At 44.6% G+C, this 16,147-nt stretch overlaps 3 protein-coding genes across 3 annotated transcripts in view; 1 reads left to right on the top strand and 2 right to left on the bottom strand.

Annotated features, from left to right (window-relative positions):
• Window positions 1–9,488, bottom strand: part of dnm3a (dynamin 3a) — a 21,811-nt gene extending 12,323 nt beyond the window's left edge. The window contains 15 exon segments of the mRNA XM_079267281.1: window positions 1,024–1,094; window positions 1,097–1,109; window positions 1,208–1,330; window positions 1,332–1,347; window positions 1,452–1,519; window positions 1,832–1,967; window positions 2,061–2,203; window positions 2,310–2,470; window positions 3,643–3,741; window positions 3,895–4,003; window positions 4,005–4,063; window positions 4,066–4,098; window positions 4,826–4,975; window positions 5,365–5,438; window positions 8,748–9,488. Coding sequence (XP_079123407.1) covers window positions 1,024–1,094; window positions 1,097–1,109; window positions 1,208–1,330; window positions 1,332–1,347; window positions 1,452–1,519; window positions 1,832–1,967; window positions 2,061–2,203; window positions 2,310–2,470; window positions 3,643–3,741; window positions 3,895–4,003; window positions 4,005–4,063; window positions 4,066–4,098; window positions 4,826–4,975; window positions 5,365–5,438; window positions 8,748–8,911 — 1,419 coding nt within the window. The 5' untranslated portion in view covers window positions 8,912–9,488.
• Window positions 9,489–9,676: 188 nt separating this feature from the next.
• mettl13 (methyltransferase 13, eEF1A lysine and N-terminal methyltransferase) lies at window positions 9,677–14,052 on the bottom strand. The gene is made up of 9 exons (XM_079268010.1): window positions 13,835–14,052; window positions 13,315–13,587; window positions 12,760–13,228; window positions 12,469–12,668; window positions 12,201–12,390; window positions 11,144–11,308; window positions 10,814–11,026; window positions 10,592–10,723; window positions 9,677–10,171 (listed from the first exon to the last, which is right to left on the bottom strand). The coding sequence occupies exons 1-9, from the start codon at window positions 13,985–13,987 to the stop codon at window positions 9,894–9,896; spliced, it is 2,073 nt and encodes a 690-aa protein (XP_079124136.1). The 5' UTR covers window positions 13,988–14,052; the 3' UTR covers window positions 9,677–9,893.
• Window positions 14,053–14,245: 193 nt separating this feature from the next.
• itpa (inosine triphosphatase (nucleoside triphosphate pyrophosphatase)) lies at window positions 14,246–15,947 on the top strand. The gene is made up of 8 exons (XM_079267705.1): window positions 14,246–14,316; window positions 14,534–14,591; window positions 14,667–14,731; window positions 14,815–14,888; window positions 14,981–15,012; window positions 15,102–15,214; window positions 15,314–15,390; window positions 15,604–15,947. The coding sequence occupies exons 1-8, from the start codon at window positions 14,254–14,256 to the stop codon at window positions 15,740–15,742; spliced, it is 621 nt and encodes a 206-aa protein (XP_079123831.1). The 5' UTR covers window positions 14,246–14,253; the 3' UTR covers window positions 15,743–15,947.
• The last annotated feature ends 200 nt before the right edge of the window (window positions 15,948–16,147 follow it).

The raw sequence follows: 16,147 nt of genomic DNA, 5'->3' as shown, positions 1-16,147 counted from the left end.
TTTTTAATTAGCGCTGCTTATAAATGTGTCACATAAATATCATGTCACGTATTAATCATAACAGATCGAGACGCCTTCCATCTCTGCGCGACTGCATTCCTTTGAGAAGATCAACCCGGGTTGCAGGATTGGACCCGAATCCCCTCCAGGAAAATCACAAAATACCTCATTGATCTGCAGCTATGATTCTTATTAATGCTGATTCATGAGTAACACATGGGGGGACGGGGACATTACTGAAAATTTAAAAAAAGTAAGATGGAATGGAAAAAATAATAGTTCATCACCATCAGTGGTGGAAAAGGTATTCAGATCATTTAACTCAGTGGAAGTACTATCGCCACACTGTGAAAATACTCCACTACAAGTAAAAGTCCTGCATTCAAAACCTTAACTAAGTACAAGTATTATCAGCAACATGTAGTAATTGTGCAGTAAAATGTTCCCGGTCAGTGTTTTACTACAATATAGAATTTTTCTGGATTCATTTTGAACTTTTTTAGGAAAATCCTACTCGTTTCTTTAAAACTTATGGTGAGACTACTGTAGATGGATCTTGAGTGTTGATAATTGTTGGGATATTTCACTCTGAACAAAGTGACGGAACAATGATTAAAATACTGTAAAGGGCATTTTCCTGCTGTGCGCTTCGTTCTTAACCTCATATATATGTATACGGTACTGTAAATATATACTGTATAGATATGAATGAATGCAGTGAAAGTCTTACATGGTTTCCTGCCATCACTGCAACAGTCTTCTTATTGCTTTGCTTGCACGTCTGCTGGGCACTGAGAGAGAGAGAGGAGGAGCTCCTGTCATTAACTCTGTTGGCTTGTTAGGATTTACAGTTAATAGTTTAAAACCGATGAGTTCACTCACTTAGTGAAGCCGATGAAATCTTCACGTGTCAATGAGCAACAAGACCTGAAGAAGCGCAGACAGAACACACAAACGTTAGTACTCCAGTGGAGTTATCTGAAAGAGATTAGTGAACGTGATGTCCAGCTGAGTGTGAATGACCTGATCCCTGCATCTACTCTCCTGCTCTCGTACTTCAGAGGTTACAATTCTCTCCGTCTCATCTTTCAGTTGGGAAAAGAGCTGAGCTACAGAGGGACAACAGACCAGCAGTTAGACACAAGACAGTTGCACACACACACACACACACACACACACACACACACACACACACACACGTTTATACCTCGTTGATACACTGGTACACAGTGGTGATGAGTTCTTGGCTGACCATGTCGACAAATTGAACACACGGTTCCTGTAGCATTGATATCTGTTTCTTCACTATGGCTTCAAAGGCCATGTCAGGAAGTGAACAGACCTGTCCTACAGGGAAGGAGAGGCAGGCGGAGAGAAGGAAGTCAAATGAGATTGGCTGCAGGGAACAGAAAAGGACAAATGATGTGAAAGCATTGCCACTACACCTGCACCTGACACCGTGGATGTTTCTGATGGCATAGTTGATCTCCCGTCGCAGCTTCCTCTCATCGGACTCGAGCTGAAGACAAACACAGCACACTGTCAGTCAGAGTTGAGCACTTGGCTGAAGTTAAAGGCGGGGATGGAAATCTTGAGAAAGAGTACGATGGTTTTAAAAATCATCCAACCGAAAAGCCCAGCCCCGTGTTGATTGCTCCCAGGATATAATGAGAATTTCAACAAACATATCAAAAATGTTTTGGAAGACGATTACCAACCCCTGCCTTTAATAGACTAACAGTGACGTGTCACAGTTATGAATGCACAGACAGTATGGAATATATATATGCACCAAGACGAACAAAACTCGCTCTCAGAATCTCCCACACACCTTGACCAGTTCATAGGGGAAGCGCTCATGGAAGATTCGGTTGATCCGAGCCCCTCCCGACAGGTTCACGGTGTCTACTTTGCTGCCCGAGCCCTCGATTAGCTTCTCAAAGTCGACGGCCAAGCGCTGAACCAACCTGGGAGACAGAAGACACACTGACGTATAAAATAATCTAAAAGACAAACAAGTGGGCACACACAGGCGCATCCAGAGTGATTGGCTGACTGACCGGAGCAGCGTCTTGGTCTTGCGTGCAGGGTCATCGGGACGGTACTGTCTGAACTCCTCAGCCTCTTTGTTCAAGTCCATGAGCTGGCTCTGCAGGTGACTACGGAAGGCTGGCAGAGTGTCCCGGATGTGGTTTGTCAGTTGCTGCAAACAAACAGCAATTATTTCTGGGACAATATATCGTCTGAGAAAATAAGGAGAAAATAAGTTTTCCTGACAGACCTGTATGTGCGTGTGTGTGTTTTTGAACCTGGTTTAGTATTCTTTGTAAATACGGGGTGCCCGTGCTCTCAGCCATGTGTTTGTAGGCCGGATGGGACAGGAAGAAGTTCTTCTCCGCGAGCAGGGCGGCATCAATATCCTTTTTCCCGTCAATGTCCTTCTGACTGCGGTTCACCACCCCGATGTAACCTAGGAAGGAGGAGATGAGAGGAGTGCTTGTACGTGTTAACATCTGAACCAAGAGGAGGCAAAGTATAGTGGGTGGGCGTGCCGGAGAAGATGGCTTCAGCCTTCCTCTCTACTCGTCTGTTAAACAGGTCAGATAGCAGACTCTGCTCTACAACCAGGATCTTGCTGCTCACTCTCACTGTCCAGGATAGTTTTGATTCTGAGTTTATTGTACTAACAGTTCCCCTGACATGCATCCATTCACAATCCCTATCTGAGATCTGATAGCTAATAAATCAAGGATTCAGCCGACGTTATTAAACTCCAAACCAAAACTATTAATGAGCTATTTTATTAAAATGTTGTGTTGCGAAAAGCAGATGAGGACTCCACAAACAGCAGCCTGGCGTGTGTTTTACTTCCTTGGAGATGTTTAGCTGTAGCTTCTTCTGCCCAGCCCTGAACGCAAACTGTGATAGGCCAAGCAAGAGCATGTGATCATTGTAAGGAGGACAATGTGCAACAAGAGGACGGAGCACTCCGAGCTCTGACGAGAGACAGATTCAACTTGCATTGTCCGACGTGTCCCTGGGAACTCATTCGTTCCATTCGGACTGTTGCATACGAGCAGGAAATGAATACGTCTGTTCAAGCAGAGCATGTGGCTTCCATAGCTAATGCAATTAGCACTGGAGAGAAGCATGAAGGAGCCAGCACCTGGTGGTGCTTCACTCAGTCCGCTCACTCCCACAGGAGCTCCACGCCTCTCTCTCTCTCTCTCTCTCTCTCTCTCTCTCTCTCTCTCTCTCTCTCTCTCTCTCTCTCTCTCTCTCTCTCTCTCTCTCCTCTCTCTCTCTCTCCTCTCTCTCTCTCTCTCTCTCTCTCTCTCTCCTCTCTCTCTCTCCTCTCTCTCTCTCTCTCTCTCAACTTAGAAAACATCTGGCTTGTATATAGTAATTTATTTCATTCTAATTACATGTACATACCTATTTTTAGGTACCGTTATGTATTATATATACATACCTATCACTACTCAGTCAGACAGACAGAGCTGATGATTGAGACCGAACTGCTGAATCATAATGTTAGTCCTCTCCACAAAGCCTCCACTGGACGCAGTGTGTGACAGCATTACAGCAAGTTGACTCAACACACACACAACACAAACATGCTCACAAACACAGGCAGCACACCTCTGCGTAGGGGAAGCAGCCTGTTCTCTAGAATGTTCTGGGCATCTGTTCCCTCGTCCATCAGGTCCAGCTTAGTGATCACACCAATGGTGCGCTGGCCTGAAAAGAAGATGTGATCCAAATGTGATATCATAACCTGTGGAAGTATGACTGATATATGACAACCCCTTCAACAATCTCATTGTAATGAAGGGATAATTAATCCCCCATGAATACATCATCAGAAGACACACACACACACACACGGCTTACCCTGTGGGTCAACATCTTTGGCCAGTTTGAGTGCATCAGAGTTGGCCAGGTCGGTGTTGGCTGGCGTTACAGCCAGGATGAGACAGTTCTCCTTACAGATGAACTGCATTGATCATGTCTCTTATCTGGTACTCTATGTCTGCCGGCTGGTCGCCTATCGGCACCTTGTGATGCCAGGCAGGTCCACGAGAGTCAGGTTCAGCACTGCAGGCGTGCAGAAGAGTACAAATACATACATAAACATAATTAATATGTTCATTTCATCAACTGCAAGAGTACTCCTGTCATAAACCGCCTGTCTTCTCCATGGGAGGAGGGATTCTTCTATATTGGCCGCATTTAAAGACGCCTGAGGGATCGCCACGCTCAGCATAAATACACCATTGGACCTAGGAATCGAGGCGATTACCCCATGGTTAGACACTTTAGTGAGTGTCACAATGCTAATGATTCCTTACTGCGCATAGAGGGCATTGAACACATTAAACCTTTGGTCAAATAGAGGAAACAGGATACAAAGACCCAACTTCAAGCTTTTTAAATCAATCGACTGGATGCGTTAAACGATACCAGGGTACTTATCATTCATTTATAATGTAAAAAAAACCGTTCTCTCATTATATTTTGTGTTTTCATTATTTCCAATTTGTTTCACGTAATGTAGTTATCCGGGTCATGTGATTTCCTCCCATTGGTTGTTTATAGCATATAGGTGTGGCCACAGCCGCTTTGCTTGTTTATTGACGAAGACACACAGTTGTGGAAACATGTTGGCTCTTTCAATGATTTAGCCACTCTAATAAAAGCCATTTAATATTTCCTTCCTCGTAGGTTATAGATCTTGGAGTGCCTGGATTGCCTTCCTGTTATGTCATACATAAACTTGAATGGACATGTCGCAGTGAACAACACACATCAGACATTGTGTTACCGTGCGGTGAGTAAATCCTCAGGCTGATGGGGACGGGAGAGATGCCTTTGTTGGATCCTGTGAGTCTGTGCGTCTCTGCCTCGATCTCAATGCGGATCTCATCGAAGTCTGTGAACTTCTTCCCTTTACAGTGGGAAAACTCACCGTACTCTGGAAAGACACACAGCGGACCGGGGAACACTCACCAGCTTAAAAACAGTGTTTGGGAGTCAGGTCACAATGGCACAGTTTAATACAGCACGATACATAAATGCTATTGAATTAACTCCACTTTATTTGGTTTTAATTGTACTCTTCGTGCAAGTTTCGAAAAGCCATTTGGGATTGTTTGTACATAATAAGAATTATATTCATCCGGACACTTCTTCTCTCCCAAAAAACCTCATAATTAAACAGTTCTGACTTTAGGATGGTAAGTCCATCACTGTCCCACAGGTCAGGCTCAGCCATTGTAAAATATCATACTGCCATCTGGTGGCAGCTTCAGAATGACACTGCACAGCCTGCATGAGCGACTGACCGATGTGCGTCTTACCTACCTGTGTCAGCGCTGAGCAGCTGGAGGATTAAAGGTCTGCGAGTGACAATTCCTGAACCCCGGGGAAGGAAGTCTCTGTTGGGAAGCAAAGACTGAATTGGGGACGGCTGTGCGCGCACACACACACACACACGCACACACGCACACACACACACTGCATTTGTTGTCAGTCTAAATCAGAAGCTTGACACACACCATTTAAATTACTCTACATCTTGTACATGCACAGATAAGACTAATACACTAAAACGATGTGTAACTGGCATTGTGAGTACTAACAGTCAGCCGTACATTAGTTGTATTTTAGTTGGTATTTAACATCCAAAACATCAGTAACTTGATCAGGACGGCGAAGAACAATCTTTGCCACGTGCTATATATACCAGATATATAAAGACTAAAAGCTACATGTCGTAGTGACTGTAAAGAAACAGAACGCACAGGAAGATATCCTCCTCTTTCAAAATCAGATTCAGGAAGTTTGTTTTCCTGCATCCTGTCCCATGAAGCAGCTGGCACCGTCCTGCACAAAATGGGTGTCATAGCATAATCATAGCGGAGACAAAGAACCGAGGCGTGCGATAAAATATCATAACACGCTCAGGAAAGCGAGCATTAATGGCTTCTATAGATTCTGGCAAGGCCACACATTTGACTTCTGTGGACAATACTTTCGGCCTCCTTTCGGAAACAACTCACTATAACTCACCAGCATTCTTCACTGACAGGATGGAAATACTTAAAGTCTCCTCCTCACAAAGCAAATTGTCTCACTTGAATTTAAAAAAGGTGGGGTCTGCTAAAGATAGTTGATATTTTAACTCAACGCCCAAACTAATACACCCCCTCACGTCAGTGCTCCTTGACAACGTTAGCATGTTTCCTATTTACAGATCCAGGGCAACACATACACAGAGAATGGACAGCTGTGAGGAGATACTCCCTTAATTTGAAATAGCTGCATTGGATTGGAACCTTTAAACTTTACCCAGAAAACACTGTTATTCACCACTAGTCTGTATTATTTAAATGCCTTTGACTTGTAGGTTAATTCAAATGATGCCGATTCCATTACTTTTTCAGGAGCCATGTTACACCCCCCCCCCCCCCCCCCCTTCATCGACACCTCCACAGCCTCAGTGAGATAAGGTGCTGCCCTGGCTCCTGTCATATAGACACCGCCACCTCCGGCATACAGCTCAAGCACCCGGGTGGAGCCGGTGACGTATGAACAGTCATTTCAGCGCTGCATTGTAACTGGTTACAGGAATTGCCGTTAATCACAGTTGCCCATGGCTGTTCATTTTATCATTACAAGCAAATTCTGGTTTTAATGAGTCATAACTTATCAAACTTAAGAGATCATGCATCACATTTCCACTGATCGTATAACATGGTTACACTTTCAAGTCATTCAGGATGACTTAAGTGACTTATCATTGCTTTACATGCAGTGGTTTATGGGGGTTGTTCAAAAGGAAGGGTTTATTCGTGGGAACTAATGGCTTCATCAATGTGAATAATTTGGACAAACTAATTTCCAGTCTGTGAAAAATACAGTTGGCAGAAGTTTATTATTTGGATTAGGTAATAATGTAGTTATAACTGTGAACTGATTTCTTGCTTTTCAATCAGTTAACATTTCTAGAACGTAACTGTACCTTACTGTCCTCAGTCTGTCTCCTGTCTGTCTGCTGTCCTCAGTCTGTCCCCTGTCTGTCTGCTGTCCTCAGTCTGTCCCCTGTCTGTCTGATGTCCTCAGTCTGTCTGCTGTCTGTCTGCTGTCCTCAGTCTGTCTGATGTCCTCAGCCTGTCTCCTGTCTGTCTGCTGTCCTCAGTCTGTCTCCTGTCTGTCTGCTGTCCTCAGTCTGTCTCCTGTCTGTCTGCTGTCCTCAGTCTGTCTCCTGTCTGTCTGATGTCCTCAGTCTGTCTGTCTGCTGTCCTCAGCCTGTCTCCTGTCTGTCTGCTGTCCTCAGTCTGTCTCCTGTCTGTCTGTCTGCTGTCCTCAGTCTGTCTCCTGTCTGTCTGTCTGCTGTCCTCAGTCTGTCTCCTGTCTGTCTGCTGTCCTCAGTCTGTCTCCTGTCTGTCTGCTGTCCTCAGCCTGTCTGTCTGCTGTACTCAGTCTGTCTGTCTTGAAATTGCCAGTCGACCCTCATCTACCTGCTTGTCTTTCATTGTTGTTCTGCTGTGTCAGACTGACTTATATATTTTACATACTCTCCATGCTTTTATGTTTTGTGCCTCTGACATGCATGTTTTTATTGACCAACAATGCAACATAATCTTGTCTCTAGTCCACGACCTGAAACTACAGGTACAGCAGCAGCCTGGTCCACGGAAACCTCTTTGCAAGCAGAACAACACCAATATGGAACAGCCTGAGTCAAGAAACAGTCTCCTCAGTTAACACATTCAAGACCAGCCTAGGGAGAGAATGGCAACATCATCAAAGCCTACATCAATACATATTCTCCTCGTTCACCGTCCAGTCTCACGCATTGCTTTAATGCACTTTGAGACTCAACGAATTTCGGATGAGGATCAAGCCACCGCCTTGGTAAAGGGTCTCAATACTCTGACGACCTTTACTAAAGGTAATGTTTCTATTCATCATAATCATTCCTCATTTATTTGCTCTGTCTGTGTTGTTTTATGAGCCTCTGTGTTGCATGTCTTAATAGTACTTGACAATGTATGTATAAGAGTGTCCTGAATGATGTTTAAACTTATATTAATATTCTCTCTTCTTTCATTGTTTCTGCGTGGTTTGTAAAGGGTAAATATTGCATAACTTTGTCATTTTAAACTTATATTCTGTTTTTAGGATGACTTTGTGAAAAGTAGCCTCGTTGAGTAACACAGTTAAAGGGGAACTACAGCCATTTATAAAACAATACATGTTATTCATGTGGTATAAGACGGTCCAAACATATGAGCTCAAATCTAAAAACTAGAGTTTCTCATGCCACCGAATAAAAAGTCTGCTCCATCGACAATGAATTGGTGTTATTTCAGTGTTGTAGATGACACAGAGAGCACCCAAATGTTTCAGTTTCATAACTGATAACACTACAATTGACCTTTTCATTGACTTTCTGCTGCTAGCAACTTGGGTATTAAAAAAAGAAAACAAACGTGATTTAGGTGATTCAAATTAGCCTCCCATTCAGATCCCATTCATTGTCTATGAGAGCAGCTCCAGACAAGTTCACATCACAAGTTTGAGACTTACTTCTTTGGTTTCTGGCTCGGAGACTCTTACATGTTGATTTAACTTTTCTAGGCCATGGAAATAACACATTGGAATTGTTTTGTTGTTTGTATTTAGGTGGTGTTCCCCTAAGCCACATAGCCACAGTTGTGTTTCGGTTGTGTCACACATACCTGCCCACGAAGTTCTCCAGGACGGAGCTCTTGCCTGCGCTCTGGCCGCCCACCACGGCTATCTGAGGCAGGTGGAGGCTGCAGCTCTGCTGCACGCCGCTCAGGGAATCTTGAAGTCGGTTGACCAGCGGGATCAGATCCTCCATCCCGCGGTTACCCATCATTACCCTGCTCCCTAACCTGGGTCCTTTTAAAAACGGTTTCACTCCGGCTCTAGACTACGCGAGTATCTGCCATAGTTAGTGACTCACATTGGGTTATTTTCAATACTGTTATGTACAGAAACTATTTCAATACTCTTCTCGAGGAACGTTTGCCAACTTGTTTTTTTTTTTTAAAGTTCCGTAAAGTTAGGAGCTCGCGGTGGGTAACCGTTGGTGCGTCTTGTAACGACAGTAGCGTCCAAGTTTGTACTCACAGACCTCTTCAAGCCTCCGAAAACAGCTCGCTATAGACATTTTAAACCTCCGAACGTCCGTAGTGTGTCGTTTCCGTTAAACGTTTGGTACATTTGAGAAGCTATCCGTTGAGTTTCAGTCCAAGGAAAAGAGGCGAAACCGCTCTACTCCTCTTGACAGCTAGCAGGGTCGAGTTTTTTCGCGCATGCGCGGTAATCAGCAAGTTTTAACTCAGCAATTCCCCTTTTGCAGAAGCGGGACAAACTTCATAGCCAATTATGAAAGTGCACCGATTTCATCGTGACACCATGGCGAAGCGTTCACTCCTTCTACCCGACGAGCTATTTAAAATCCCACGCATCCAGCGTGTGGGTGGGGCTGCAACGCTGCAACGCTGCAACTGGAGCCAGAGGAAAGATTCATCTACTGTAAATAACACTGCTGCATTCTCTGGCAATGGGGGGGGGGGGGGGGGGGGGGGTGCGAGGAAGCAAGGGAAAGAGAAAGTGAAGGGTACTTTTAATGGTGAGATAATGCAAATATCTAACAGCACTGGGGATTTCTTTTTTTGTAGAAGCACCACATTATGATAAAATGTCCTTTACTTGTGGTTGTATATGACACTGTATCAGAATACTTTTCATTACATTGTACTGAATGTCAAAGCACACACTCTCTCATATTTCAGTCTCTCAAACCGTCTCGACACATCTTTGAATCCCATCCCCTCCGGTCGCACAAACAAACTTCACTCCACTTTCAGGTCCTTTAACAACTCTGCGATGTCTATATGTGGGCGGCTGCTGCTGGTTCCGGTCCTGTTGGAGCTCAGCGCGCTCTGCAGACTCTTGGCCGCCTGGTTGAGGGATGGGAGGATGCGAGCGGCTCCACGAGAGCACAGCAGGACCTCATTGACCTCCCCTTCCACCTTTCGAGAGAGGATGGTGGGAAACGCGGCGCTAACGCGCTCCCGCACGCTTTTCCTCAAGACCGAGTCACGACACACGAGGTTCAGTATGAACACACCTGGTCCAATGGCAGGAGGAGACGGAGGTATTTTTGTTGTTAATTATATACTTATTTTACAAGAGGGCATTGTTTTTCTATTGTTTCTTAAGGAGGGCTCCTGGGTTCAAGCCAAATAAGATTCTGTAGATCACAGATTTTAAATCTTGGATCTCAAAAAGGAAGAACAACTTTCTATTCCCTCACAGAAAAGGGACAATTAAAAGACTTGAGAAAAGAATAGTCTTGAAAAATCAGATTTTACACAATCATTTTGAACACATTAGAAATAAAAACAGACTTTGATGATCCAATATTGAGAAGATTTCTGTTGCCTTCTAATATGATTCGAATAAGGGTGCAATCTTTTCATATTATAAAGGCCTTATTACCAAAACAATGCAGAGAATACATGAAAGAAAGGGAAAGAAAATACCGTACCTCTTGGGGTTAGCAGTCTGCAGACTTTCTGCAGGATCAAGGGTTCTACAAAGGCAGCAGGGGGACAGCTCATACCCACAGTACTGTCTTTATTGTCGACATCGAACATGATGACGTCAAACAAACGACCGCCTACGGAGAAAAGACATAGCCCGTCACTTCCTGGTTAACTTATTCATCAATGCAGCCTTACTTTTACCTGCCCTCTCCTCCTTCACTCACCTTCTTTCTCCAGGGCACAGATGCGTTCGAGGCCGTCTCCGAGAGTGACGGTCAAGCGCTCATCTGGTCTGAACCCGAACCATTCATTTGCCACCTGCATCACAACAGGGTCGAGTTCTACCACCTCGACGGTAACGTCGGGCACAAAGTCCCGTAGGAACTGAGGCAGGCCTCCTCCACCGAGCCCCACCAGGAGCACTGACACTGGGACGTCTGAGAGGGAAGAGGTGGAGGGGATGAAAGTGAAATCAAGATGCTGCGTATGTCAGCATTTCCTCCTGCCATCTTTTACGAACTCAACAAGACTGTAGGAAACAGGTTTGAACTGACCTTTGTTCTCTGGCGTGCCCACCCCAAGCACGGTGAGGCCGGCCACCATGACTTCATGGTGAGCGCAGCAGAGGAAGCCGCTGTCCACTGACAGGGAGGTGGAGGATGTTGTTGGAGCAGCCGTTGGCTTGATCTTCTTTTTGTTTTTCTTCTTGTGACTTGATGCTGCGGGAAACACAAATATGAATTCCTTTCATCAGTCTACATCTACGTTTTCATCGATCAATCAAACTTTAATTGTACAACATCTTTCATACAGGTGAACGCAGTTCAAAGTGCTTCACGGATGACCGACAAGCCGAAAACAAGATGGAACAAAAGTGGACCGTGAAAACGACAGAAAAGACAAAAGCAATTTGACAATTTGAAACCAATGCACGTGAGACAATAAAATGATAAAAATGTAATAAAACAGAAGTAAAAGCTATTATAACAACAGAACATCTTGAAATAAAAAGTAGATTAATAACATAAATACAAATATACAACATAAATACAATAAAATAAGTGAATAAAATAATGTAAAAAGGAGAATATAGATAATTTAATTAAATTATAAAATAGGTAGTTTTTATGTTTAAAGATTTCAACTCTTCCAGCCGCTCTCAGATCCTCAGGCAGGCATAATAAACTATTAAGATATTATAATGTTATATATTTTTCCTTTTTATTGTTTTATTCTAATTATTTGTTAACATTTGTTGTTTGTCGGCTTCTTAGTGTCTTGTTTTTATCTTTTTCATTGTTTTCCGAATAAAATAATACATACATAAAACACAAACAGTTGGTGATTATCCAAAAGGATATTGTAGATGTCCTGGCAGAGGCTCAACGATAGTTTACAGTTAACTTTAATTCATTAAATTAATCAAAGGTTGCCAAACTTTCTTGACGAAATGTACCTGATTTTCTCCAGGGTTAATACGTTCCCTATCTCCTTTTGCCACAACTAAACATGTATATGCATTGTTGGTATTGCTGAATTGTTTATTATATTGTTTATCACAAAGAAAAAGAGAGCATAACAAATCACAGTGAACAAGGAAAAAGAACTGACTGGTATTTGAGGAGACGAGGCGGCTCTCTGATTGGACGAGAGCAGCATTAGAGAGGAAAACGAGCCTCCTATACAGCTCCCCGTCTTCTCCTTTGACGTTCTCCACACAGTACTCCCCGCTCAGCTCGCTCACACCTCTGCTGACCTCCTCCCGCCAACCCAGGTTCCCTCCAAGTGACAGAAACGGCACCTGAATAAGGGACGGAGCAGCTCAAATGAACACGCTCACGCACATTTGAACCCAAAAGGATTGCCTGTGTGTGTTTACCTGCTGGTTGGCTGGCATGCCCGGTGGAGCCAGGTCCATCACCATCGGAGAGAGCTCTGACTGGACAGCCTGCATGTCTGTGTACTCCTGGTTCCGGTGCATTGCCGCAATGACCAGGCGGCGAAAGTTAGCGCTGGCCGCCAGCTGCCGTCGCCCCTCACCGGAGCTGTAGAGCCAGGCCGTCTCACTGCCTTGAGGCACTGACAGGATGAGCACAGGGGAAGAACTAAATACAAACAGTGTGATTCACAAAAGAGGGAATAAACGTGACACAAGGACAGGAGAGCTCACCGATAAAAATGGCAAACTGGTTTGATCTGGGCACCTTGGCCCCTGGGGGACAATCCTGCACCGTGAGAGTGTATCTGGGGAGGCCAGTCTTGGCGTGGCAGAGGGTGAGAGAGAGGTTGGAGCTGGCGTCTGTGCTCGTGCGGAGCCTCTTTTTCAACACAGAGTAAGCCTGATGCTCCCGCACGGCCAACAGCAACTCTGCTACCCGTGCGAGACGCGTCGGGGCTCCATCTTCCCCGAGACACATCTCCAGAATGGGCGTGGGCATCGGCTGGCGAAACTTGGTGCAGACCAGGACAAAGACGGGCAGAGCGAAGGAGTCCTCTTCTTTCCCGCTTTCCTCCTGCAGGCAGTGGAGCCTCACGGCCCACCCCAGCTGGACAAAGTGCTCCACGGCCAACTTGATCACGCTCTCCTGAGCCAGCGTCACGCAGACGTACCGCCCGCCGACGCTTAGCACGCGGCCCACCTGCAGAAACAAGAACACCAATGTGACGGGAGTGCAAAGAGGCACGTTGAGGAGTCTACAAAGACCCTGACCCACTGGTCTCTCACCTCGGTGAGCATGCCCCTGGCCAGTGCTCCCTCTTCTTCTGATGCCATGGCATCCAGCGTGCCCTTGTCCAGAGCAGCCTGGTAGCTGGCCTCCTCATAGGGAGTTTGAGTGGCGTCCACCTGCTGGAAGGTTAGGCCCGGACGGCGCTCTGCGTTTCTCTGGTTCATATGGGTCACCACCGTCTCGCTGATGTCAATATTAGTGAGATGTTTGTAGCCAACATCATACATCTGTTCACTCAGCTCAGAGTTGCCGCAGCCGACCACCAACACCTGAAGGACGCAAATACAAAACACTGTTAATTCATCAGTTATTGTCGTTTGCAGTGGTGTAAAGTAAGTAACCACAATTACTTAAGTTTTGAGGGGACTTGTGCTTCATTTAAAGTTTTTCCATTTTATGCTAAATTATATAACTAGGTGTGTATTACTATGAAACTTCCTTCATGAATTACATTTTACCTTTAAAAGTTGATTTTGCCATCACTAACTGTCTATATAAGACATTATTATGTCTCACCTTATCTTGGACCTTGATGTATTTGTGCAGCACGCCGCACAGTTTGTTGTAGTCTCCGTACCATTCAAAAGCCTTCTCCCCGCGCTTCTTAAAAAACCTCTCCCAGTATTCCGCGGAGCTGAACTCCTCGGCTGTGCGAGGTAAAAGACTCATTGTCAGCTGCAGGGTGGTTGACAGTTCTCCAAAACCGCTTCAGTTCACCGTCACAGTCTGTTGACAGCCACTTGTCCACATGGCACTCATTTTTCGGGTCGGACAACATAGCTGGCAGCACTTGTCGGTGATTGGTGGATTTACCCAAAGGGCGGGGCTAATCCCTGCCCGGTGATTCGCTGAGGCTCTCGGAGCTAATTTTATTGGCCGTTGCTGAGCCGGAAGTAGTTGGTCCGATGTTGTTAGTCCGCCGGGTGTCATTCAACATGGCGGTGCCTGCTGGGAGTTCTGTGGTCTTCGTGACTGGAAACGCGAAGAAACTCGAAGAGGTGAGAATGAAACATTTTATATCTGAGACAGAGGTTGTGCTGTCCTGTTTTAACCATTTCAGGCCGGATATACTTGAATAATTATGTATTTGTGCTGTTCCAGACAATGCCAGCTAAATATAGACAGTGAGCATGAGCTGTAAATGAATACAGAATAAATCCCTCGTTTCATTTCTCCTGCTAGATTAAATCTCATTTTTTGAATCACTTCCATCAGGTCGTTCAGATCCTGGGAGACAGGTTTCCCTATAAACTAGTGTCAAAAAAGATTGACTGTAAGTATCGAAACAGAGACCACCAGTAGATTCAATGCCTGTCATCATCGCTCACCCAAATATTTCTTCATCCAGTGCCTGAATACCAAGGGGAGCCAGATGAGATTTCCATACAGAAGTGTAAGGAGGCTGCACGGGAGGTACAATAACTACACTATCGTACAAGTGAATGTTCTGTGTGTGCACGACTGAAACTGATGTATTGTTTGTTTTTCACCCTCAGATTGATGGGCCAGTCATCGTGGAGGACACCTGTCTGTGTTTCAAGGCTCTGGGAGGCCTGCCTGGTCCTTACATGTTAGTATAATAACATCCACGTCAGCCGAGCAGTTGTATCTTTAACAGTGGGAATGAATATTCATACATCTAACTTAAATTTGTTTTTGTAGAAAATGGTTCCTGGATAAACTCAAGCCAGAAGGTAATGTTGTAAAACACAGCCGAGATGTTTGAACGGAGACATTTAAAGCAAATACAGCCTCTTTAATTTAGTGAAATGTTCTGTTGCAGGCTTGTACAAACTCCTAGCTGGGTTTGAAGATAAATCAGCGTGGGCTCTCTGCACTTTTGCTTTCTCTGCTGGGAAAGATGAACCAGTACAGCTGTTCAGAGGGAAAACGGAGGTCAGTCTCTCTCAAACTGCCTCAGTGTTTGCCTGCATGTGTATGTTTTTATTTCTTTTTTATGATAATCCATTCACTCGTTCCTCTTGTTATTTTAAGGGACACATTGTGGAACCCAGGGGACCTCGAGACTTTGGATGGGATCCCTGTTTCCAGCCAGATGGATATGACAAAACGTAAGCAAAGACTGCATGAAATGGCCTGTTCATACCACAAGGTAGAGCCAGAGATCAACACACTTTCAGTTTAGAAATGAGTTGAGCATTGCAGATCAGTTCTTACAACGAATTACATCATTGTGACAATCCTTTTCACCCTTATTTATAACTACTGTGCCGAGAATAAGGACACATCCATACTGACTTGAACTACTTCCCTCTGATCTGCAGCTACGCTGAACTGCCCAAAGAGGTGAAGAATACCATCTCTCACCGCTACCGGGCGCTTGCTGCCATGTCTGAGCACTTCTCCCAAACCAACACCACCTCACCTCAGGGCAAGAAGAAGATGAAGAAGCAGGAGGATTAAAGAGTCATTTTAGCTTCCGAATCTGGAGCGAAATGTATCAAACCTAAGAATTTAACAATGCAGAGGATTATGAAGAAATGTATTATGGTTGGGTCAGAAACGTATGACAGATTTGTGATCACAATGACTACTTCTATAATCTGCGGTTGAAAATGTGCTGCATGATATATTTTTCTTATTTTTAATAAACCTATTTTTAAACAAACTCCTTGTTATGTGTTCCTGAAGATTTCCTTTTTTATTTATTTGCAACATCACAGATAAATGACTGAGGTACAGATAGGAAGGTCCGGGAGGATACAGGTTATCGATGTATAGAATCCTGAATAGACAGATGTGCATGAGGAGGAAGATGAGGGCTGAATAATCACTGCAAGGAAGCAGCTGTGTGAAGTCGGTTCGGGC

Source organism: Melanostigma gelatinosum, assembly GCF_949748355.1.
Source record: "Melanostigma gelatinosum genome assembly, chromosome: 4".
Lineage (NCBI taxonomy): Eukaryota > Metazoa > Chordata > Actinopteri > Perciformes > Zoarcidae > Melanostigma > Melanostigma gelatinosum.
This window is presented reverse-complemented; position numbering and strand designations above follow the sequence as displayed.

Coding starts and splice junctions, on each gene's coding strand:
- mettl13 (XM_079268010.1), bottom strand. CDS start 13,987: ATGAGTCTTTTACCTCGCACAGCCGAGGAGTTCAGCTCCGCGGAATAC. Junction 11,309..12,200: donor CCTCGTCTCCTCAAATACCA/GTCAGTTCTTTT, acceptor TGTTTCCCGCAG/CATCAAGTCACAAGAAGAAA. Junction 10,172..10,591: donor CAGACTGCTAACCCCAAGAG/GTACGGTATTTT, acceptor CCATTGGACCAG/GTGTGTTCATACTGAACCTC.
- itpa (XM_079267705.1), top strand. CDS start 14,254: ATGGCGGTGCCTGCTGGGAGTTCTGTGGTCTTCGTGACTGGAAACGCG. Junction 14,732..14,814: donor GTAAGGAGGCTGCACGGGAG/GTACAATAACTA, acceptor TTTCACCCTCAG/ATTGATGGGCCAGTCATCGT. Junction 15,391..15,603: donor CCAGATGGATATGACAAAAC/GTAAGCAAAGAC, acceptor TCTGATCTGCAG/CTACGCTGAACTGCCCAAAG.